Source organism: Notamacropus eugenii, chromosome 3, assembly GCF_028372415.1.
Source record: "Notamacropus eugenii isolate mMacEug1 chromosome 3, mMacEug1.pri_v2, whole genome shotgun sequence".
NCBI lineage: Eukaryota > Metazoa > Chordata > Mammalia > Diprotodontia > Macropodidae > Notamacropus > Notamacropus eugenii.
In genome coordinates this window covers 120,728,210-120,752,229 of record NC_092874.1, presented here as the reverse complement: position 1 = coordinate 120,752,229, position 24,020 = coordinate 120,728,210, and the positions used below count along the sequence as shown (strand labels likewise).

General features: G+C 40.7%; 1 protein-coding gene and 1 long non-coding RNA gene across 11 annotated transcripts in view; one reads left to right on the top strand and one right to left on the bottom strand.

The window, feature by feature from the left end:
- The window catches only part of STRIP2 (striatin interacting protein 2), an 81,707-nt gene that overhangs the window by 32,632 nt on the left and 25,055 nt on the right, over window positions 1–24,020 (top strand). For all 10 annotated transcript variants that reach the window (XM_072652760.1, XM_072652764.1, XM_072652765.1 and 7 more), the window contains 4 exons: window positions 343–440; window positions 6,620–6,746; window positions 12,335–12,435; window positions 17,673–17,739. In XM_072652760.1, the coding sequence (XP_072508861.1) occupies window positions 343–440; window positions 6,620–6,746; window positions 12,335–12,435; window positions 17,673–17,739 (393 nt within the window). The remainder of the gene's footprint in view (window positions 1–342; window positions 441–6,619; window positions 6,747–12,334; window positions 12,436–17,672; window positions 17,740–24,020) is intronic.
- Window positions 6,831–24,020, bottom strand: part of LOC140533249 (uncharacterized) — a 69,373-nt gene continuing 52,183 nt past the window's right edge. Inside the window, exons 2-3 of the long non-coding RNA XR_011976854.1 lie at window positions 11,126–11,197; window positions 6,831–7,899 (exon numbers count right to left, since the gene is read on the bottom strand). This is a non-coding gene — a long non-coding RNA (uncharacterized lncRNA). The remainder of the gene's footprint in view (window positions 7,900–11,125; window positions 11,198–24,020) is intronic.

Sequence of the window (24,020 nt, the reverse complement as noted above, 5' to 3'; positions counted from 1 at the left end):
ACAATTCCATAGTGTGTCAAGCCTTGCCAAGTATTCTCAATGCTTTCTGCTATCCTAGAACCTAGCGTTCAGAAAAATCAAATGATTGACTTACAATCACACAACTACTAAACACAAAGACTTTTGTATTGAGGTCTCGTGGCTCCCAGTCCTGTGCTGTCTCCCCTATACCCTGAGAGTACCAAGGGAACCCCCTCCAAATGCAAAGTACCATTAAGAAACTGAAAACTGCTCAATGTCCCTGCCTGAGCAAGACGGAGCAACAGGGAGCTGCCTTGGGTCTCTTCCGGCTCTGTGTCTCTGGGGGTGGGGAATGGGGAACTTTGTCTCCTCCATTCACAGATTGCTTTGCTGAAGATTCTCTTGGCTGCAGCCCCAACTTCCAAGGCCAAGACAGATTCAATCAACATCCTGGCAGACGTCTTGCCTGAGGAGATGCCGTGAGTGTTGCCCTTTGGGCTTGGCATTTGGGTACAAGCTGTTTTTTGCAACATAGTAAACATGTATCACCCCTACTATGTGCAAGTTACTAACCAGTGGTAGTGTAAAGTATAGAAGAATGACTTTGGAGTCAGGAGGACCCAAGTTCATAGCTTATCGCTGACACACACTGGTCATCTATCTGATCTTGGGCAAGGCATGTTTATCTACCTGAGCCTCAGGCAGTTTACTAAGCTGGGTGGCACAATGGATAGAGTGCCAGGCCTGGAGATAGAAAAGGCCAGAGTTCAAACTGGCTTCAGACACTTACTAGCTATAAGACCCTGGGCAAGTCACTTAACCCTCTCTGCCTCAGTTTCCTCATCTGTAAAATGAGCTAGAGAAGGAAATGGTGAACCACTCTAGCATCATTGCCAAAAAGAAAAACCAAACCCAAATGGTTCCATGAAGAGTCAGACATGACTGAACAACAACAACATTATGTATCTAACAAATCATCCAGCCTTTGCTTAAAGAGCGTAAGTGAAGAAGAAGCCACTCTTTTCAGACAGCGCATTCTACTTTTAGGCAGCTTTAATTGGAAGGCAGTTTTCCATCCCATCAAGCACAAATTTGCTCCTTACAACTTCCATCCTTTGCCCCTGTTTTTGCCGAGTGGAATGGCTATGATTCCTTTTCTGCATGATAGATGGTTAGTCAGATACTTGAAGATAGCCACCACAGAGTCTTCTCTAGCCTAAGCAACCCTCATTCCATCTTCATATGACATGAACCCAAGGCCCTTCTCTATTCTCTGGACATTCTAGCTCATCAGTATCTTTTCCACAATGTTATGCCTACCACAGAATGTAAGACTCCAGATGTGATCTGATGAGAGCAGAGTACAGAGGGACAATCATTTCCTTTCCTGAACTCTGTGCCTTTCTTAATATACATCTAAGATTGCCTTACCAGGCAGCTAGGTGGCTCAGTGGATAGCATGCTAGGCCTGGAGTAAGGGTGACTCATCTTCATGAGTCCAAATCTGACCTCAGATATTTACTTAGCCGTCTAACTCCAGTGGGTAAGCCACTTAACCTAGTTTGCCTCGGTTTCTTCATCTGTAAAAGGAGCTGAAGAAGGAAATGGCAAACTACTCCAGTACCTTTGCCAAACAAACCCCAAAAGGGGTCATGAAGAGTTGAAGAGGACTGAAAAACGACTAAGCAGCATCAGTGTTGGCTTGGCTTTCTTGACTGATTCGGATTGTTGATACAATAGTCTATAAACGTAACAATCTCTCACTGTTGATTCTAATACCCTATAAAATAATAACCACCCACACTGTTGATACAAATAGCCTGGAAATAGAATAATCTCTCATAGTGTGGATACAAATAACCTAAATACAATAATGACCATTTTCATGGTGGTTACAAATAACCTATAATAAAATTTAGAAAATGATTACAACGATAGATGTCACGTTTTACTACACACCAGGCACCCAATAAGTCCTAGGGATACAAAGATGAAATAAATTCTGAAACAATCTTTACTTCAAAGAGCTTACATTTTATGTAGGTACATTTTATTGTACCTACAAAAATAAGTAGGTACAAGGTAATTTATTGGGCAAGAGGATCAGGAAAGACTTCGTAGAGAAGGTGGAACTTGAGAACAATGATGTGATAGCAACTGTTGTCCTTTATAGAATGATTTCCTTAAAATAATCTTGGATGAAATGGTGCACATATTTTTAACACTTGAGAAATGCGGAAACTGAGACTCAGAGAGATGAAGTGACTTGATCACAGTCGTACTTCTAGAAAACGTAAGGGCCTCTGATCTCTTGAGTCCAAATCCATTATACTCTCTCCCCATTATACTACAGTATGGTAGAAAAGGAGGTTATGATAAATCCACAGGAGGAGGGCCTATTTTTAGCTGGGGATATCAGAAAATTTCATGGAGAAAGTGATTTCTGAACTGGGTCTTGGAGATGGAAAAGGTTTCAATGTCAGGGATTAGAAGGGAGAGAATTCCTAGATTTTTTAAAAATTTATTTATTTTAGTCTTCAACATCTACCTCCATAAGATTTTGAGTTTCAAATTTTCTCCCCTTCCTTCTCCTCCTCCCTCCCCAAGACAGCATGTGATCTGATATAGGCTCTACATTCATATTAGACATAGTGAATTACTAGTTTTAAAAACAATTTAGGCAAAGACACAAAGGAAAGCAACTGCATATATCTTACATGTACCTAGTTATTTACATAATTTTCCTTGTTAGATTGTAGACACCTTCAGGGCAGGGACTGTGTTTTTGCTTTCTTTGTATAGACAGTGCTTAGCACTACATCTGGCACGTAGAAAATGCTTGGTGAGTCAGGAATGGGGTATGGCTTACTTGAAAGGGGAGTAGCATGAAACAGGACTCAAAAGGTAGCTTATAGGGTCCATCACAGGCCCACGAATGGGTTTTCCTTGTCTCCTTATTTCCCCTCACTTCTCCACTAAAATTATTTACTAAGCCATGTCCTTCTCCTTTTATTTCCCCTCCTCTTTATTTCCATCCACACCCTCCTAGTACAGATCCTCATTATCATCTGAACCATTACAATAGCCTCTTCCATCCTCCACTCTCTTTTCCCTCTCCAATGATTGCTTGACCCAGCCACTAGAATAATTTCCTTTATGCATAACTCTTGCTGGTCTTGTCTTTCTCCACTCAGAAAGCTTCAGTTGATTCCCTCTGGACTGGAATTCAGGGCTCCCCAGAACTTAGTGCTACCCAGCCTTTGAAATTTTATCATCTCCTCCAAACATTCTATATTCCGTCTAAACTAGACCACCCTTTCTCCTACTGCATTTCCTGGCTCTTTGCCTTTGTTTTTCATCCTAATACTTGGAATTTCCTCCTTCCTCTTCTTTTCCTGTTCAGTTCCTTACCTGTCCTTTAGAATCCTAGTCAAATGTCAGTTTTTCCAGGAAGCCTTGCCACGCCTCAGTCCCCTTCTGCGATAATGGACTTGCCTCTCAGCTCTCACCTAATACTTTGTTCTATAACTCTTGAACACACTTTTTTAAAAATAGTGATTTCCCAAGCTCTGCCATCCATCATTGATTCCTTGTAAGAAAGAAAAACACTTACGCAAGATTAACAAAATAGCCACATCTGTGCAATATTTCACTCCTGGGAGTATCTTCCTGCCTCGAGATCGAGCAGATGGAAGTCTGTTTTATCATCAATCAACAAATATCTATTAAACTGCTTCTAGGTGCCAGGTACCAGGCTAGTACTGGGGATACAGAGTCAAAGAAAAACAACCAGTTTCAGCTCACCAGGACCAATATTGATCAAGGCAATCTAGTCCACTTAAGAATTATCATGTATCAAAGTTATCTTTATTTGTATCCTGTCCCCTTCCTAGGCTATAAGGCCCATTAGTGCAGGAATTGTCTTGGTTAAATCTTTCCTTACACCAGGAATTCTTCACCTTAGATCCATGAATTTTCTTTAAAAAAAAAACTTTTTGATAATTGCATTTCAGTATAATTGGCTTCCTTTATAATCTTATGTATTTTATTTTGTGCTTTTAAAAGTAGTATTCTGAGAAGGGGTCCATAGGCTTAACCAGACTGCCAGAAGGGCTCACAACACAAAAAGTTAAGAACCCCCGCCTTGGACACTTAATAAATATAGAATGAGTGAATGAATGGAAAGAGCCTGCCCCCTAATCCTGTCTGGTCTTTAAAAAAAAAAAAAGCTTTATTTCCTTGGATACATGACAATCATCAACAGACACAAATATTTCAAGATAAAAAAGAACAGAAAAGAGGATTGAATAAGAAACTATGAACTTCTCATATGTGAGGTTGTTTTTTTAAAGATGTGTGTACACACACACATACAAACACGCAAGGTGTCCCAAAAATTTTAGTGCACTTTGAGGACACCATGTACCTAATGTTTAACAAGGTGGTAACAAAACTGTTCTATTTATAGCTCTTTCTGAACTACTTTTTGTTTTTTTTTCTCAGCACTTAAAATATTTTGTTAATATTCTTTTTTCTTATATGTATCACTTCTACTAACCCTTCTTCTCCCCCTCATTCCCAAATAGAAGTCTCCTCTTGTAACAAATACATATAGTCCTGCAAAACAACTCAATGCATTGGCCATGTCTGGGGACACATAGCTCATTCTCTCTCTCTCTCTCTCTCTCTCTCTCTCTCTCTCTCTCTCTCTCTCTCTTTCTCTCTCTTTCTCTCTCTCCTTCCCTCCCGCCCTCCCCTCTCCCTCTCCCTCCCCTCCCTCCCTCCTCCCTCCTCTCTCTCCTTCCCTCCCTTTCTCTCCCTTTTCCCACTCTGTCTCATCACTTTTGGTAGGGAATGCTTCATCCTCACACTTTTGAAGTCATGATTGGTCATGCTTTGGCCAGGGGGCTGAGGTCTTTCAGCGCATCTGGCCTTGTGATGCCTTTCCCGGTACACAATATGACTCTGCTCAGTTGGTTTCGGTTCAGAACCCCAGGCTCTGGCGGTTGGCCTGGTCTCCCAGGTGCTGCCCTCCTTTTGGACAGCACTGAAGTACAGGCTACATAGCCTGACAGGCCCTTCTCTCTAGGGATAAGGGATTTAGCAGTTCTGGGCTGCATCTGTTGCACCTGTCAACATCACTCCCATCCTCTGTTGAAGCAGTCTGTGTCAAAGCCCTGGAACAGCAGAGGGCCCACACACAGCCACCCAGGGAATACAGATCTTCCCCTGAGGCTCCTAACTACTTCTTCTAGGATTGACAACCTAGCCTGGCACTGAGGAACCCCAGGTCTCTGCAACCCAACTGCTGCCTTGTTCTCTGAGACTTCTCTGGCCCTTTGCTCACAGACACAGCAGAGTAAATGTCAGCTGATTTGACTGACCCCACCCAAGTAGCCTTTTCTCTAACCCAGTCTGGGTAGATTATAGATTTAGAGCTAAAAGGGACATTAATATGTAAAAACTAAGAGCTGGAGACTTAGTGACTGCAGCTGAAGGAAAGTCAGAGGTGATCCTCATTGTAGGCAAGGAAACTGAGGCCCAGGGACATAAAATGAGTTGCCAAAAGTCCCATGTAGTAAGAGGCAGAACTGAAATCAGAATCCAGGCTTTCTGCCCCATAATGCCACATTCTACTGTATCATGTTTCTAGCCCACAACCCCACTGCTTTGCTTTGTCCCCAAATCCATTATTAACACTAGCCAAGAGAAAAAGACCAGAACAAAGATCTTATCTCTCTCTCTCTCTCTCTCTCTCTATATATATATGTCTTAGATAGATATCTATCTATATACCTTATATCTCTGTAAAGGAAGCCTGGGCCCTTGAGGTAATCCTGCAGTATCCATTGAGGGTCATCCTTAGGGAAGGAGGGACAGCGTACATTGTTTGCCATGAGAGCAGGAACACAGAGCTTTGTTTTATACATTGAGAGGAAGTTGGACATTCGCTCTGGCTCCTTCCTTGGGCCTGAATATGGAGTATCCCACAATTTCCTTAAGCAGTCAGGGATAGAGGTAACAAGAGAATGTGTTTTATTTCACAGGACCTTTCACTAGACCTGGGAGTCAGGAGACCTGGGTTCAAATCCCGGCTCCAACACTACTGGTTGCAGGTGAATGGGCAGTTCTAATTACTTTTCCTCTGAACCAGAGTTTCCCTATCTGTAAAATTTGAATAATCATTAGCTGCCTAAGTCAGCCCTCAAGGACAATTAAAAGGAAAACACTTGAAAACCTAAAAGTGTTATATTAATGTGGATTATTAATTTTTATTATTTCATAGTATGGAGTTGGGCTTTTCCTGAGTGCCATGACTTCCTCCATTCAAATTCCTGAGTCCTCACGACTCACCAGCTGGGCCCCACTGCTGCCATATTTATATGGGGAGCTGTCATATTTATAATCACTCGTGGTTCTATGGTACTTTACAGTTTACAAAGCACTTTTCTCATCATCACCCTGTGAGTTATAGACAGTACAAGTATTATTATCTCCACTTTACAGATAAAGAAACTGAGGCTCAAAGAGATTATCTGATGTGCCCAGGTCTACACAGCTAGTAACTGACTGAGCCAGTCTTCTGGGGTCCAGAATGCCATCTCCCTGGCTGCTTCCTCCTCTTCACCCTCTTTCCTCTTCTTCTCTCCCACTCCAGCATCACTGTGCTTCAGAGCATGAAGCTGGGTATCGATGTGAATAGACACAAAGAGATCATTGTAAAGAGCGTCTCTGCTGTGCTTCTCCTGTTGCTGAAGCACTTCAAACTCAACCACATCTACCAGGTGAGCAGCTGAGAGCCCCCGCCCCACCCTGGGAAACACCGGTAGTGATAAAAAGCTGCAATAAAGAAAAACTGAGATACGATGTTTTGAGCATGATCAGTTTATTAGTATGGCTAGCAAACACCAATAAACTGGATCCAAGGCTCCCCAGTAGTCAAGGATACATCCGACAGTCAGAGCAATTCTTTTATAGCATTTACACGGTGACTATAGAGACATGTTTTACTCCAGGTTGGTTAGTGCTGCTTCTATCAGTTCCTCACCAGGAAGACCAACATCCCATAGCTAACATTCTCTGTAAAGTCTCTTGGTGGGCAAACTTCACCAGAATAGCTCATCTTCCCCCATGGTCAGCAAAGGCTCACAGATTAGAATTTTTGTAGTTGGACTTTAGTCCATAGGAATAGGAAAGTTAAATTCTTAGAAATTTTACTAATAAATATAGGGCCTATACAATCAAGTCTGAATTTGATTCACAAATGTTGATTCTGCTTAGATATAATTCTCAATTATTCATTATGGAATATCAATTTTTAAATTCTACAATAGATAACTGAAGTTACAGGCTTATAAGGGCTCAAACTCATAGAATGAGGGGGCCAACCAATACATGATGCATTTATCATAGTAAATTGGCTAAGCCTTATTAAAATAACACAAAATAAAGTAGGATATTAATTTGCAATTTCGTAAGCCTTCTCTCATCACAGAGGCCATGATAAGAACTTTCCTAAAGACATTCAGCCAAACTGAGTTGCTGTCCTTCCTTTCCTGTCGTCCCCTAGGTTATCCATCCCTTAATCAGTAAATTAACAAGTCATAGAGAACATTTATTAAGTGCTTACTGTGTCAGGTCCTGTGCTAAGAGTTACAAACAAAAAACCAAAATGATTCATGTCTTTGGGAGCTTACATTTTAGGGGAGGAAATAACATATACATAAATCTGCTCATACAAGAGAAATACAGAATTAAGAAGGTGGTCTTCAAGGAGGCAAGAGCAGCTGGAAACATAGGGAGAGGCCTCCTGGAGGACAGTGTTCTTGAGATGAATTCTATGAGGTTAAGAGGAAGGGCATTCTAAGCATGGGGGATAGCGAGTCACATGTGAGGAGTAGCCCACAGGCCAGTATGCTGGATTATAATGTCAAAAGCCTGGAAAAGAAGTGAGAGGTTAGGTTGTAAAGAAGCTGTAGATTCCAGAAAAGTTTTTATTTGATCTTACATGTAATTGGGAATCACTGAAGTTTCTTGAGTTCTGGCGGGTGGATGTGTGGAATGTAGTCAACCCTGTGCTTTAGGAATAATGCTTTGGTGACTGTAGAAGGATAGATTCAAGTAAGGAGAGACTTTAGACAGGAAGACCATTTAAATCAGCTACTGTGATTGTCCAGGCAAGAGGTGAGGAGACCCTGAACTGGGGTGGTGGCTATATGAGTAAAAGAAGGGAACTAGAAATGATTTTTCTTAGTGAGAACAGAGAGGAAACAAGCCTTCCTGGGTTTGCCTGATAAACTGGAAAATCAGGTCCCTTTTTCCTTTGAGATATTAGAACAAAACTGTGGCTGGTAGGGGGAGACATCTAAAACCACTGAGGAGATGGTTTGGGGGGCCAGTGTTTGAGAGAGAAAGAATGTGTGTGTGTGGGTTTGACTTTATCAACCCTAGACTATGTGGTATACTGTTTCCCATAGGGTATTCTGACCCTTTAATGTACCCCAAAGAAATAATCAGGGTGTTGGGAAGTCCTGGGGTAACTGAGTCTTTTTTCAGTTTTTGGCCAGTAGAGTAATAATACATGGTAGCTGACATTTTATTGAACTTTCAAGGTTAACAAAACCATTTACATATATTTTCAGTACATATGAGCCTCACAGCAACCCTTTGAGGTAGGTCTTACTATTATCTTCATCTTATCACAGAGAAACCTGAGGCTCAAAGAGAGAATTAGTGGTTTGCCCAAGGTCATGTGTTTGAGGCAGGATTCAAACCCAGATCCTTCTGACTTGGAGTCTAGTGTTCTGTTTGCCAGGTCAGACTGCTTCTCACAGTAGGGGAAGGAAGTGGTTGTGACTCTGAGGGAAAGTGGGCAGAGGATGCTTGGTGTGTTTGTGTATAAGAGGCAGTCAGGTATAAAGGAATCCCAAAATGGGGTCACAAGAAGCCGGATATGACTAAAAAAACTGAACAGTAACAAAGTGCAAAGGAAAGAACACTTGTTCTAGAATCAGACAACTGAAGTTTGCATCCTGGGGCTGACATTTCCTAGCTATGTTACCTGAACAAATGGAAGGAAGGATTTATTAAACACCTACTGTGTTCCAGATGCAGCTAAGTACTTTTTATAGATATCTCATTTAATCCCCACAACCACCCTGCAAGATAGTTTTTAAACAGTTGAAGAAAGTGAGGCAGAGGTCAAGTGACTTGCCCAGGGTCACACAGCTAGGAAGTTTCTGAAGTGACATTTGAACTCAGGTCTTGCTGACTCCAGGCCCAGTGCTCTATCCATTTTTCCTCCAGAAGTTTCTCTCAAAACAAACTCCCCTGAGCCTTAGCTTTCTTATCTATGAAATAGGGATAATAATATTTGCAAGACCTACCTCCTGGGGTGGTTGAGAGGAAAGCACATTCTAGACAGTCATTTAGTCAACAAGGTATTTGGCAAGGGCCTTCTCTGTGCCAGGCTCTGTGCTAAGCCTTGAGAAAATAAAGAAAGGCAAATAGAACCTCTGCTCTCAAGGAGTTCAAAGTCCAGGGGGGTAGACAATATGTAAATAATGATGCATAAACAAGTTTGAGATATAGATGGAGGCAAATAGAAGTCAATCCACTAGGCTGATGAGGGAGCAGGAAAGGCTGCTTGCAGGGGGGGATATTAGCTGAGATCTGAAGGAAACCATGGACATGAAGTGGAGATATGAGGCAGGAAAGCTTTCCTCAGGCAAAACACTGAGTTGGGGGTGTTTATGTAAGGAACAGCAAAGGGGCCAGTGTTTGTGGATGATAGAGCACATGGGCAGGTGTGTCAGAAAACTGAAAAGGGAGGAGGGAGGAGCCAGGTTATGAAGACCTTTAGGAGCCAAACAGGATTTTATATTTGATCTTGGAGGAGGTAATAGGGAGTCACTGATGTTTATTGAATTGGAGGGGAGCCAGGTAGGGTGACATGACAAGAAACCTTCACATGTTATATCCACGTGAGCTACAATTATTGTATGGTTGAGAAGGATGGACGAATTGGTAACTATATAGGTAGTGACTCCAGCAGGGCATCTCTGTATCTTGACAAATTCAGGGTGCCCAATGAACCACCTAGCCCAGTGATAAAAGTCTCCATAGAGGAGAGATATGGTGGGAAACAACACAGCTATGTTCATCTCTCCCCCATACGAAACTCAGCAGAGCAGAGACCAAGAGACCTAAGTTGCTGTGGTCACCAACTCCCTTTGGTGGTGGCTAGAGAGGAGAGAAATTGATGGCAGCAGCAATCATAGTAGCCTGTTCCCTTCCCATTAAGTTTAAGCTGCATCTTCTGCTGTCCAAGGACAGGGAGGTGACTGTCCTGCTATACTCTGCCCTCATTGGTCCCCATGGATGACTGGTTCTGGGAACCACATTTTAGGAAGGATATTGACCAGCTGGAGAACATTCAGAAGATGGTGAGGAGATGGAAGAACATGTCTGGCAAGGATCAAAGGAAGGAATTGGAGTTGTTTAGCCCAGAGAAGAGAGGACTTGGAGAGGAGGGGAAGGAGAAGAGAACCTGATAACTGTCTTCAAGTATTTTAAAGGGCTATCCTGTGAAAGAAGAATTAGGGGCAGCTAAGTGGTGTCGTGGATAGAGCACTGGCCCTGGAGTCAGAATGACCTGAGTTCAAATTTGACCTCCCACATTTATAAGCAGCATGGCCCTGGGCAAGTCACTTAACTCTGCCTCCAAAATAGACATCAGAAAGAAAGAAGAACTAGACTTACTCTGCTTAGAGAGGAGGGCAAAACTAGGAGGAATGGGTGAAAGCTTCAGAGAAGCAGATTTGAGCTGGATATAAAAATGTCTAAAAATTAGAGATGTCCAAAAGCAGGATGGGTTGCTTAGGGAAGAATCAGATTTCTTTCACTGGAAGTCTTCAGGCAGAGACTAGATGACCACTCATCAGGCATGCATACTTGGGTTAGAATTCGTTTTCAAGTATCAGTCTGGCCCTTGAGGTCTCTCCCCACTCTGAGAATCTATGGCTGCCACATTTTTTTTTTTAATTTCAGGGAAGATTTAAAACTTTGACTTATAGCACAATTGGGATTAAGTAACTTTTAGAAATATTCTATGTTTTGGACTCAATATAATGTTTGATAGTTTGGATGCCAGAAGTAGAATTACCTTCTAATGTTGCCTCTGCTGATAAACCATCTGTGCAACTTTTGGAGTTGCTTTGGGCCTCAGTTTCCTCCTCTGTAGAAAAAGAGAGTTGGACTTGATGAGATTTAAGGTCCCTTTCAGCTTTAACATTCAACAAAGAATGACTATTCCCCTCCCCCCATCCTCCCAAGGAGTGCTACTGTATCATTTCCTGCTTGTCTTTTATATTCCCAATATTTATTAGAACAGTGCCTGGTGCACATCAGTTGCTTTGTAAATATTTGTTGATGACCTTTGCCCCTCCATGATTCTCTGCCCTCAGCAGATCTTCGGGCACTGAGTCTATCCGGCTTTAGAACAATGAAGTGAATCCCCTACACCTTTCTCATGCCTGGCTCCCTTCTGAGATCATGAGCACGCACAGCTCACTCTGTCTGTCTGAGGCTGCTCTGATTACTGGTAGCTGAGCAGCAACCTATTCCTGGGTGCCTCCTTTCATTCCCTCTGTGTTCCTGGCAGTTGTTGGGGCCTGAGTACACCTGTCCTGGCCAAATCTGGAATAATGAAGGATAGCTCTTCCTAAGGGGATCCCTTCACTCCTGGATTATAATTAACTTTATAATCACCTAGTTTTTTTTTTTAATTAATGTTTTTTCAAGCATCTCACTATCAGATCTATCTGCTGAGTCATATTTCACTTTTGTATGGAGTCTACTTACTATAAAGTTGTGGTATAGTAGGGGTTGAAGACTATAGCCCCATTTCACAGATAAGAAACTGATATCTAGAGACAAGAACAATTCCAGGATAGGGTAGAAAGTTGAATTTCCCCAGATGTTACAGCCCTGAAGGGAAGACCGTAGTCTGTGAAGTGTTATAGAGCTAGACTCAGACTTGGAAGCTCTGGGTTTGAGCATTGCCTGTTACTGGTTGTGTGACTTTGGGCAAGTCAGTTTACTTCTCTAAATTTTATTTTCCTCATCACTAAAATGGGAATTCTAATATCTATAGTACTTACCTCACTGGGTTGTTGCGAGGAAAGCCCTTTGTGAATTGTAGAGTGCTATTATGGGAAATGGGAAATGTAAACTTGGTGCTGTGGATGTCACTGGCAAATAGGAAGGATTCATGCATTCCCTCCTTATTCTCATGTGCATTTTCTCCCAGTCCTCATCCTGCCTGCCCAGTAGCCAGATTCACACACAACTGCCTTTGGTTCTTTTGATTTAGTTTGAATATGTGTCTCAACACCTGGTCTTTGCCAATTGCATCCCCTTGATTCTGAAATTCTTCAATCAAAATATCTTATCCTACATCACAGCCAAAAACAGGTAACTGAATGAATGGATGAAAAGGTATTGAAGTTTATTATTGTTCTTAATAATTTAAAATGTTTAATTTAGGAAAAGTTAGAATTAAAGTAATGAATTAGAATTTTTACATTTAAAATGTTAATTTTAATAAATATTCATTGATTTTTAATAATTAATAGTGGTTATTAAGCCTTCTACCTTCAAAGTACTGTGCTAAGTACAAATAAAAAAAGGCAGTTTCTCCTGTAAGAAGCTCCCCTTCTAATGGGGGAGATAGAAGGGGTTTCAGTTGCAAAGCAGATGGTAATGTTTCTTCTTTAGTGTCAAGAGGCTTGTTACCTGTTCTGTGTTCTGAGCACCAGAACTGATGGAAGGCTGATGAAAGGAGATAGAATATATCCTGGGCAAAATTAGGATGAAGGCAGAGTTTGTGTTTTGGAAATTGAATAGAATGTTCTTTGTGTCTCATTTCCTGGAGACCTCCCTTCACTCTAGGCTCCCAGTCTTGGGTGGGCTCTGCTGACTCAGCTAACTAGCTGTCACCTTTGAAAATTGACTGTTAGGAATTTAGGTGTTAACCATTCGCAGACACATTTGTGTTTTAATGGGCCACTTTGAAAGACCAAAGAGCCTTCAAAACTTAAAGAAATGAAACTCTACTGGTAAATTTTAACTATCCTAATAGGCACCTGGGAAGGATTTTTTACAGGGAAGGGAGTGACTTTCTCATAAAACTGACCCTAAAAGAAGGTTGATTAGAAGAACAGAGAACCAGAAGTCAAATTAAGAAGGTAGTGCCTTGATGAGTAGGATGTAAGAAACTGGGTGGATGGGTAGGATAGTGGGAGTGTCGTAGTGGGAAGGAGAGAACAGCGTGCTAGCTTTCAGTTTTAATTCCAGTTCTGAATGGGTACATACTGCTAAGAATTCTTTCATCCCCAAAGCCAGAAGTTTTTGCAAAAGTATAACCCTGTCTGTTCATCTGCTCCTTCACGATGCAAAGAAGGAAAATAATGATGTAATCATGAGACCTTCATTTGAATCCTGGCTCCATCATGTACCTTGTTTGACCTTGAGCAAATGGCTTTCTTATTCTAAGGCCTTGGCTTCCTCACCTGGGAAGTGAGGGAGCTGCATGAAATGATTTCAAAGATGGGAATCCTAGAGCCTCAGCTGAATGCCTGGACCCCAGGAGCAGGAGAGGCCTAGAAATTCTTTTCTGGTCCTTCTCCTACTATTTCCCCCCCAACTTGCTGTGGCTAGAATAGGCCCTTAAGTTTAAAAGGCAGGAGCATCTGATCTTCAAAGGATGTGATCCAAGTGCTTAGTTATGGCACAAACCTGCTTGCTTCTCACTTGTGAATCATGGGAGTTATGTGAATGAACATCTATGGGTTTTGAGGAGGTGTTTTTAAAACAAAGGAAGTATTTTAGATTAAAAGGAATGGTTAGTTAGGCACTGATTACAAGAAAAATGCATGACTGCCAAGGGAGTGTGGAGGAGGAGTACAGCCGAGATATCTACCCCCTCTCTTCTGTAGTGCCTAGAATTTCACCATTGCCACCAAAGACTTTTTGGTTTCTAAGGGTTCTTCAGAAAGGACTTTTTTTGCATTTGGGAAAGGGAAATGATCTCGTTCCAGTCTTGACTAATTACTAGCTCTATGACTCTAAGCAAGCCATAAAGTCATAGAATTCTAGAATAAGAAAGGACCTTAGGGTCATGCACACTATGGATCATAATATCAAGAGCAGATAGAGGTCCCTAGAGAGCATTCAGTTTTTCAGATTAAGAAACTAAGGCCCGAGGGCACATGGTATATTACTATCACATTCAGGTCTCCTGACTCTCAGTATTGTATCCTTTCCATTTCAAGAATGAAGGAAGAAAACGAACAACAACTTTCCAATGATTTTCAAACTTTTTGGCCTCAGGACCTCTTTATGTTCTTAAAAACTGAGGATCTCTCAAAGAGTTTTTGTATAAGTGAGTTATACTGTATTAGAAATTAAAAGTCTTAGTATTATTATGAAATTAGTTTTGGCTTCTTAGACCCTTGAAAGGTTCTTAGGGACCTCAAGGGTGCCCAGCCCATACTTTAAGAACCACTGCTTTAGACCATAGGATCATATTGTCTCCCTCTCTGATCTCACTATAAGGTCAAGATAATATAGGCCCTACCTACTGTACAGGGGTATGGGGAGGATTAACTGAAACGATGGATGGGAAAGTGATTTTGTAGGCAACAAAATACTTTACTTTATGTAAGGTAGTAATATTAAAACAAATTAATGCAGATACCACCTGGGAGGAACTATTATGGGATTAAACCTTTATCAATAGCTAGCAACTTTTTGGGAGATAAGGAAGGGGAAGGAGGACAAGAATAGAGACAAATTTCTAAATGGATCAGCTCACTGAGATCAAGGCTCTTTGGAATGGGGCGTTGGAAGGATCAGTCTGGGGAGAGGGGAGCTGGAGAAGTAAATAGGAATTTGGGATATTCAGTGGAGAGGGCAGTTCTGAGTAGGGAGCTATGTACCCTGAAGGGCTATGAGTGAGAAGAGAGATGAAGAAGGGCTTCAAATATTGGAAAGTATCATATGCCTCAGAGGGCAAATTGAGAGGACTAATGGGGGAGGATGTAGAAAGGCAAAGCATAACAAGTGTATATATGTATATACATATCCAAAAGTGGAGTGAGCCTCCTTGGGAAGTCATTAAGCAAAGGTCTGATGATCACTTAATGGAAGACATTTTAGAAAAGATTTTTTTTCATGTACAGGTTGCCCTAGGTGCCCTCTGATGTCCCTTCCACCTTTGAACTATCTCCTGCAAGGGCAACCCCAATTCATTTGTGACTGGCTCTAGTAGCGGGGAAGTTTATTTTTATGTGGTGTCCAAATCTATTTCCCAGTAACTTCTACCCTTAGTTCTAGTTCAATTATAAGACCAAGTAAAAATAATCCCTCTTCCACGTTATAGATGTCTTAGAATATTTGAAATATTTATCATGTGCTTCTTGAGTCTTCAGTTCTCCAAATCAAATATCCCTAGATCATTGTAGATCCTCTTTTGACATGGTTTTGAGTCCCCTTACCACCCTCGTCACTCTCTTCTGGATGTGCTTTCATTTGTTCCTCTCAAAATATGAGAGAACCTAGAACTAGCTATGAGGTATGGCCAACCTAGGACTCTCACTTCTCTTGTTCTAGAGCAGGAATGGGGAACCTTCGGCCTCAAGCCACATGTAGTCTTCTAGGTCCTCAAGTGTGGCCCTTTGAATCCAAACTTCACAGAACAAATCCCTTTAATGAAAGGATTTATTCTGTAAAACTTGGACTCAGTCAAAGGGCCACACTTGAGGACCTGGAGAGCCACATGTGACCTTGATGCCTCAGGTTCCCTACCCTTGTTCTACTTATAGATGCTATAATATTGCTGTCTCAAATTACATTCATTCTTTTGGTTCATTTGATATTAGGCTACATCAGCCTAACCATGTTTGCAGTCTGTGTGAGGATAGTGAGATGGCTACCTCTCACTATTGCTTTCTGCTGAAATGTCACTGTAGGTACCTGGAAACTTGTGCCTTTGGGGAAAGCCTACAGACTTGAGAAATGGCCAACAGGAAGGGATGGGAAGAGGGTGTGGCTGCTATAGGACCCCACTCAGTCAAAATTACGCTTTTCATATCTCTGATTCCATTTTTCCATACAAGATAGATCATAGAAGAGGCTACATGTCATAGTAGATGGATATCTTCTCTTGGAATCAGGAAGACCTCGGTTTCGAGTCCCCTGTGTGACCCTGGTGAAGTTACCTAACCAGTCAAGATTCTAGACAACTAATTCTCTATGACTCTAAATTTCAGAAAAGTTGCTGTTCTGCATTCATACAGAATGTTTCCTACACCAATTAAATGTCAGATCCAAAAAAAAAAAAAATAGGTAGAATTTAGAACCATGAAAGACCTCTGAAACTACACCCATGCCTTCATTTCTATAAGTGACAATACTGAAGCCCAAAAAGAATGGAAGTGACCTTCCCAAGATATCACAGGTGTAGCAGAATGAGAATTTGAATGCAGCTTCTCTGATTTTGAAGTCAGATCACTTGATGTCATTGTACCTATGAAGAAACTGAAGCATGGGCAAGTTTCAGCTGCCCCTTAGAGCTTTTCAGATGCAAACATTTCAGATCTGGGGCTGAGTGCAGCCACATGCCCTGCATCTTCAGCCTTCAGCTATTTCAGTTTCTGACTCATGTGGGTCTCCACCAACTCAATCTTCCATCTGTTTAGGGGACATATCCTGTTACTCTACTTGAATTGCCAGATTGGCCCTGGTTAAAAGAAGCCAATTCCTCCTTTATCCGCTTGTCCTCACTCAAAGCTTTAGAGATGGCACAGAGAGAGTGTCTTGGCTTCCTTGGAGTCACACTCAGAAGCTGCTAGCTTTGGAAAGAGATGCTATAAGAGACCCAGGAGAGCATTTATCCTCCCTCAGCCTTCCAAGCTGGGATGTGCTAGCGATCTGGATGCAGTCTACCTTTCCAGTCTTTCTGTACATTACTTTCCCTCACAAAGTTTATGTTCCAGAAAACTACTTGCTGTTCCCCAAACTTGGCATCATCTCCCACCTCCATGTCTTTGTACATGCTGTCTCCTATGCCTGGAATGAACTCCATTCTCCCCTCTACCTCTTAGAATCCTTAGCTTCCTAGCTAGTCTCATGTGCCATCTTGTATGGCAAGTCTTTCCTAGTTCTCCTCTTCATAATTTCACATTCTCTCCCTCTTCTTCTAGTTATCAGGTATATACTTATCTGTTTAGAAGTTGGGTCCTCCCAATAGAATATAACCTCTTTGAGGGCAAAAACTGTTTTTCATTCTTTCTGTATCTTCAGTGCTTTGCACATAGTAGGTCCTCAATAAATACTTACTGGATCGGATTATTTGGCTTTGGGGATTATCTCTATAAATCTGTCTACACAATTTGAAAAAAACCAAACCTATTACACATCAGTAGTTTCTAGTAGTTCAACCATCTAGGAGACACTGGTCCTGGAAGTTGTCCTTTTGGGTCCCACAGGATGGTGTAAATGGCCATGGTCTGCTGCTGGCCTCCACCTGTATAATGGGAAGTAGAGATCCTGGCAGTGGGATCCGGTGGGGAGAAGCATCTTTGTGACCTCCGACTCTTTTGGCGGCATGCATCCTTAATACTGGATCTTTTCATCTCTTCTCTTTCTAGCATCTCCGTCCTGGATTATCCCTCCTGTACCATCCATGATTTGCCAGACCTCACTGCTGAAAGCCTGGTAAGGAAAAGGGGATCTTGCGAGCTTTGAAACAGAGGTGTTTGGAGAAGGTGGCATTTGTTCCTCATTCCTTCTGTGTCTTAGTGACTGCTCAGTTTTAAAGGTAAAGGTATGCTGGAAAAAGCTTGATGGGTAGAACATTGAGCCAATATTTATATAGTGCTTCAAGATTTGCCAAACACTAGACATATTTCATTTCCTTTGTTTCCCACAACAATTCTGTAATGTAGGTATAATGATTTTTGTTGTTCCTCAGTCATTTCAGTCTCAATGACCCCATTTGGGGTTTTCTTGACAAAGATACTGGAGTAGTTTACCATTTCCTTCTCCAGCTCATTTTATGACGAGGAACCGAGGCCAACAGAGTTGTGACTTTCCCAGGGTCACATAGCGAGTGTCTGAGGCCAGATTTGAACTCATGAAGATGAGTCTTCCTTATTCCAAGCCCAGTGCTCTATCCACTGCATCACCTAGCTTCTCCTAGGTATAATTATTATCCACCCCCATGTTACAGATAAAAAAATCAAGGTTGTGAGGTGAAGAGACTTAGCCAGGATCACACAGCCAATTTCTGAAGTCCAAGTCAAAATACAAGTCTAATGCCATGCCCTGTCAGAGAGGAGCAACGTGAATAGCTAATGAGGCAGAGAAGTTAATTTTGTTGAATGGGGGAAAAAGCATTAGAGAATTGAATATATCATTTGTTTGAGAGATATATAAGAGAGAGGAAAAGGATCAATGAATAAATACTATACAATTAATAAATTGAGGTCTGTTATGGTATAATGGAGAAAACTTTATGTGGAATCACTAGGATCATGATGCCCCTTGTATTACAGTCCTTGCTTTACCATTTCCTAGCTGTGTGCCTTTGACCTTAGGCCACTTAACCTCTCTATGCCAGTTTTCTCATTTATAAAAGGGGAGATTATAATACTTTTGGTACATTCCCCTCCCTCCTCTCCAGGGTCTATGAGAAATAAATACATATGGAGGGCTATATGTATGTATATGTTTAAATGAATATGAAGGTACTATATAAATATGTCAATAGTGTGGTATTTGTCATAATCATTATTATTATACTTTCTGATTACTTCCAAAGATCTGTAGTTTCATCACTCATGGGTACTTCTTTTTAAAATTTTTTTATTTGTAAGATTTTTAAACTTTATTTTTACCTTCCAACATTCACTTCCACAAGATTTTGAGTTCTAAATTTTCTCCCCATCTCTCCCCTCCTCCCATCCCAAGACAGCATGCATTCTGATTACCACTTCCCTCAGTCTGCCCTCCCTTCTATCACCACCCCCTCTCTCTTATCCCCATCCTCTCTATTTTCTTATAGGGCAAGATAGATTTTTATGCCCATTGCCTGTATATCTTATTTCCCATTTGCATGTAAAAACTATTTTTAACATTCATTTAAAAAAAAAACATTCATTTTTAATACTTTGAGTTCCAACTTCTCTTCTTTCCTCCCTCCCTACCCATCCCTGCTAAGAAGACAAGCAATTTGATTATACATGTGTAGTTATACAAAACACTTTCATAACAGTCATGTTGTGAAAGACTAACTATATTTCCCTCCATCCTATCCTGCCCTCCATCTATTCTATTCTCTTTTTTGACCCTATCCCTCCTCAAAAGTCTTTACTTCTAATTTCCCTCCCTCCCCTTTGCTCTCCCTTCTACCATCCCATATACACCTTGCTTATCCCTTTCCCCTCTACTATCCTGTAGTGTAAGATAAATTTTCATAGCAAATTCAGTGTGCATGTTACTCCCTCCTTAAGCCAATTGCAATGAAGGTAAGGTAAACTTTTTCCCTCTTATCTTCCCCCTCTTCTCCTTTTTCTTGCTTTATCTTGCCTCTTTTATGTGAGAGATAATTTGTCCCATTTTTTTCTCCCTTTCTCCTCCCAATATATTCCTCTCTCATCTCTTAATTTTATTTTTTTAGATACCATCCCTTCATATTCAACCCACCTTGTGCCCTCCATCTATATGTATATAATCCCTCCAACTACCTTAATACTGAAAAAAAGTCTCAGGAGTTACAAATATGATCTTTCTGGGTAGGAATGTAAATAGTTCAACTTTAGTAAGTCCTTTATGATTTCTCTTTCCTGTTGACTTTTTTATGCTTCTCTTGATTCTTGTGTTTGAAAGTCAAATTTTCTATTCAGCTCTGGTCTTTTCATCAAGAGTGCTTGAAGGTCCTCTATTTCATTGAAAGACTATTTTTCCCCCTAAATCATCCCTGCTGGGTAGGTGGTTCTTGGTTTTAATCCTAGCACCTTTGGCCTCTGGAATGTCATATTCCAAGCCCTTTGATCCCTTAATGTAGAAGCTGCTAGATCTTGTGTTATCTTGATTATATTTCTACAATACTTGAATTATTTCTTTCTGGCTGCTTTGCAATATTTTCTCCTTGACCTGGGAGCTCTGGAATTTGGCTACAATATTCCTAGGGGTTTTCCTTTTAGGATCTATTTCCAGAGGTAGATTCTTTCAATATTTATTTTACCCTCTGGTTCTAGAATATCAGAGCAGTTTTCCTTGATCTAGAGTTTTCCTTTTCTTGAAAGATGATGTCTAGGCTCTTTTTTGATCATGGCTTTCAGGTCATATGATGATTTTTAAACTGTCTCTCCTGGATCTGTTTTCCAGGTCAGTTGTTTTTCTAATGAGATATTTCACATTGTCTGCTATTTTTTCATTCCTTTGGTTTTGTTTTATAATTTCTTGATTTTTCTTAAAGTCATTAGCTTCCATCAGCTCCATTCTAATCTTTAAGGAATTATTTTCTTCAGTGAGCTTTTAGACCTCCTTTTCCATCTGGCCAATTCTGCTTTTTAGGGCATTCTCCTTGTTGGTTTTTTGGATCTCTTTTGTTATTTAGGTTAGTCTCTTTTTTAAAGGGTTATTTTCTTCAGCAAGTTTTTGGATCTCCTTGAGCAAATAGCTGACTTATTTTTCATGATTTTCTTCCATCACTCTCATTTCTCTTTCCAATTTTTGTGCTACTTCTCTTACTTGATTTTCAAAACCCTTTTTGAGCTCTTCCATGGCCTGAAACTTATTCCTATTTTTCTTGGGAGCTTTGGATGTAGGAGCTTTGACTTTGTTGTCTTCTTCTGTTTGCATACTTTGGTCTTCCTTGTCACCAAGTAAGATTCTATAGTCTGATTGTTTTTCTGGTTTTTGCTCATTTCCCCTGCCATTTACTTAACTTTGGAGCTTTGTCAAGGTAGTTCTCTGCTTCCAGTGGGGGTTGTACTGTCAGCCAGTAGATCCTCCCACAATCTGTGGGCCTAAAGCTCCAGAAACAGCTGCTGCTGCTGCCCCTGTCCCTGCCACCAGGGGCTCCTCCACCCCCTCCACTGCCCTGGGACTGGGGCCAGATGACTCTATTCTCTCACACGGGTCCTACAGGTTTTTCTCCACTGACCTTCCAATTTGTCCTCAGTGGTTTGGGGTCTGATCCCAAACTGGAAACTGCCACAGGTGTGAAAGATTCAGTTCTACCCCACCCCCCAGCCCTGCTTAGTTCCTATCTGTGCTGGTGCAGCCCATGCTGGACTGCTTTCTGCTCCCAGTCCGGCAGAATAGACAGTTCCTGTAGACCTTCCAGGCTGTCTTGGGTTAGAAATTTGCTACACTATCATTCTGTGAGTTTTGCATCTCCAGAATTTGTTTAGAGTGATTTTTTGCAGATATTTGGCTGAGTTTGGGGGGAGAGCTCTAGGAAGTCCCGCTGTTCCACTGCCATCTTGGCTCCGACCTCTTTTTAAAAATTTAAAAAAACATTTTTATTTAAAGTTTTGAGTTCCAAATTCTATCCCTCCCTTCACTCCCTCCTCCCTGAGAGGGTAAGCAATCAGATATGGGTTATACATGTGCAATTATGTAAAACATTTCCATATTAGTCATTTTGTGCAGCAAGACTCAAATAAAAGAAAAAAATGAAAGATAGAAAATGAAAAAAGCATGCTTCAGTCTGTATTCAATCAATATTAGTTATTTCTCTGGAGGCAAATAGCATGCTTCATCATTAGCCCTTTGGGATTGTTTTGGACCATTGTATTACTGAGAATAGCTAAGTCATTCATAATCCTTCATCAAACAATATTGCTGTTACTGTGTACAACATTCTCCTGGTTCTTTTTACTTCACTTTTCATTAGTCTCTCTAGGTTTTTCTGAAATCATCCTGCTTGTCATTTCTTATTGCACAATAATATTCCATTACAATCATTTACTGCAGCTTGTTTATTCCTCATTTGATGGGCATCCCTTTGATTTCCACTTCTTATCCATCATAAAAAGAGCTGCTATAAATATTTTTGTACAAGTAGGTCCTTTTCCCTTTTTTGGATATTCTGAGATAGAGACCTCGAACTGGTGTTGCTGGATCAAAGGGCATACATTTTTAGGGCCCTTTGGGCATAGTTCCAAATTGTTCTCCAAGATAGTTGGATCAATTCATAACTCCACCAACACCGCATTAGTGTCCCAATTTTCCCACGTTCTCTCCAACATCCAGCATTTTCCTTTTCTGTTGTATTAGCCACTCTGATAGGTGTGAGGTGATATCTCAGAGCTGTTTTAACTTGCCTTTCTCAGATCAATACCGATTCAGAGCATTTTTTATATGACTACAGTTAGCTTTAATTTCTTTGTCTTATAACTGCCTGTTTGTATCCTTTTACTGTTTATCAGTTGGAGAATGATTTGTATTTTTATAAATTTGACTCAGTTCTCTATGTATTTGAGAAATGAGGCCTTTATCAGAGATGCTTTTTGTAGATTTTTTCCTCCCTTTTCTGATTTCCTTATAATTTTGGTTGCACTGGTTTTGTTTGTGCAAAAAAGGTTTTAACTTTATACAATCATTATTTTACATTTTGTAATGTTCTCTATATTTTCTTTGACCCTAAATTCTTTCCTTGTCCATAAATGTGAAAAATAAACTATTCCATGCTATCTTAATTTGCTTATGGTATCACTCTTTCCATGTAAATCATGTACCCATTTTGATCTCATCTTAGTATACAGTGTGAAATGTTGGTCTATACCTAGTTTCTGCCTTACAGTTTTCCATTTTTCCCAGCAGTTTTTTGTCAGATAATAAGTTTTTGTCCCAAAAGCTTGAATCTTTAGGTTTATCACACACTAGATTACTATGGTCACTTACTATAATGTAATTTGTACCTAATCTGTTCCACTGATCTATCATTCTATTTCTTAGCCAGTACCAAATTGCTTTGATAATCACTGCTTTATAATACAGTTTGAGATCAGTATGGCTAGAACTGGTGGGTACTTCTGCCAATCAAGACCATCACCCCTTATACCTTAGGAGATGGTCTAATGAGTCAAAAAAATTGCTACTTGGTAACTAACCCTCTAGCAACAAATATGTGCACTTAGTTCAGCAGAATGAATAAATACCAAAGAAAAGCATGAGTAAGGATGAATCATGGAGCTGAATTTGTGCCAACATTTTGGCTGAATGGCGCATAGCTTTTCCTGGCTCTGTAGTGTTAAGCTGTTATTACATGGTCTCCAGGAGGACATGTGTAAGCCTTTTTCCTCCTAATGTTTAGTGTAAATGATGTGTACTCTATAGAAAACATTTTTCCCTAAACCGCCTGAGAAAACATTAGTCAAAGTTATTGAGGAAGTGACCTGGGAAGTTATTATTCATACAAATGAGCTTGGATTCCCATTATAAGCAGTCCACTTCAATTCAGTCCAATCTGTGCACCTAGATACTAGGAATACAAACACAGAACAAAGCAGCCCCTACCCTCAAGGAGCTTACGTTCTACCGGGGATGCATGGGAACTCAAATTTAAACAGGTAATTCAATTCAACAAATATGCATTAAGCACCTATTGTGTGCCTACATATTCTGTGCTAGAAGGAACATAGCACAGGGTAGTTCTTGGTACCAGAGATACAAAGACAAACATGAATTGACCCCTATCCTCAGGAGCCTTATATTCTACTGGGCAGAAACAACATGTGCACAGAGGAATAAATGCAAAATATATTTAAAAATAAATACCAAATAATTTAATTCTGCTGTGGGGGAGGGGAGGAACATTATGTGTGCATGAGCATTAACAATTAAGGGCAGGGGATGTTTTCCATTGGAGGTGATACATGAGCTAAGTTTGAAGGAAGCTAAGGATTTCAAGATGGAGAGATAGGGAGAGAATGTACTCTAGGCATAGGGAACAATCTATGCAAAGGCATGAAGACTGGAGATGA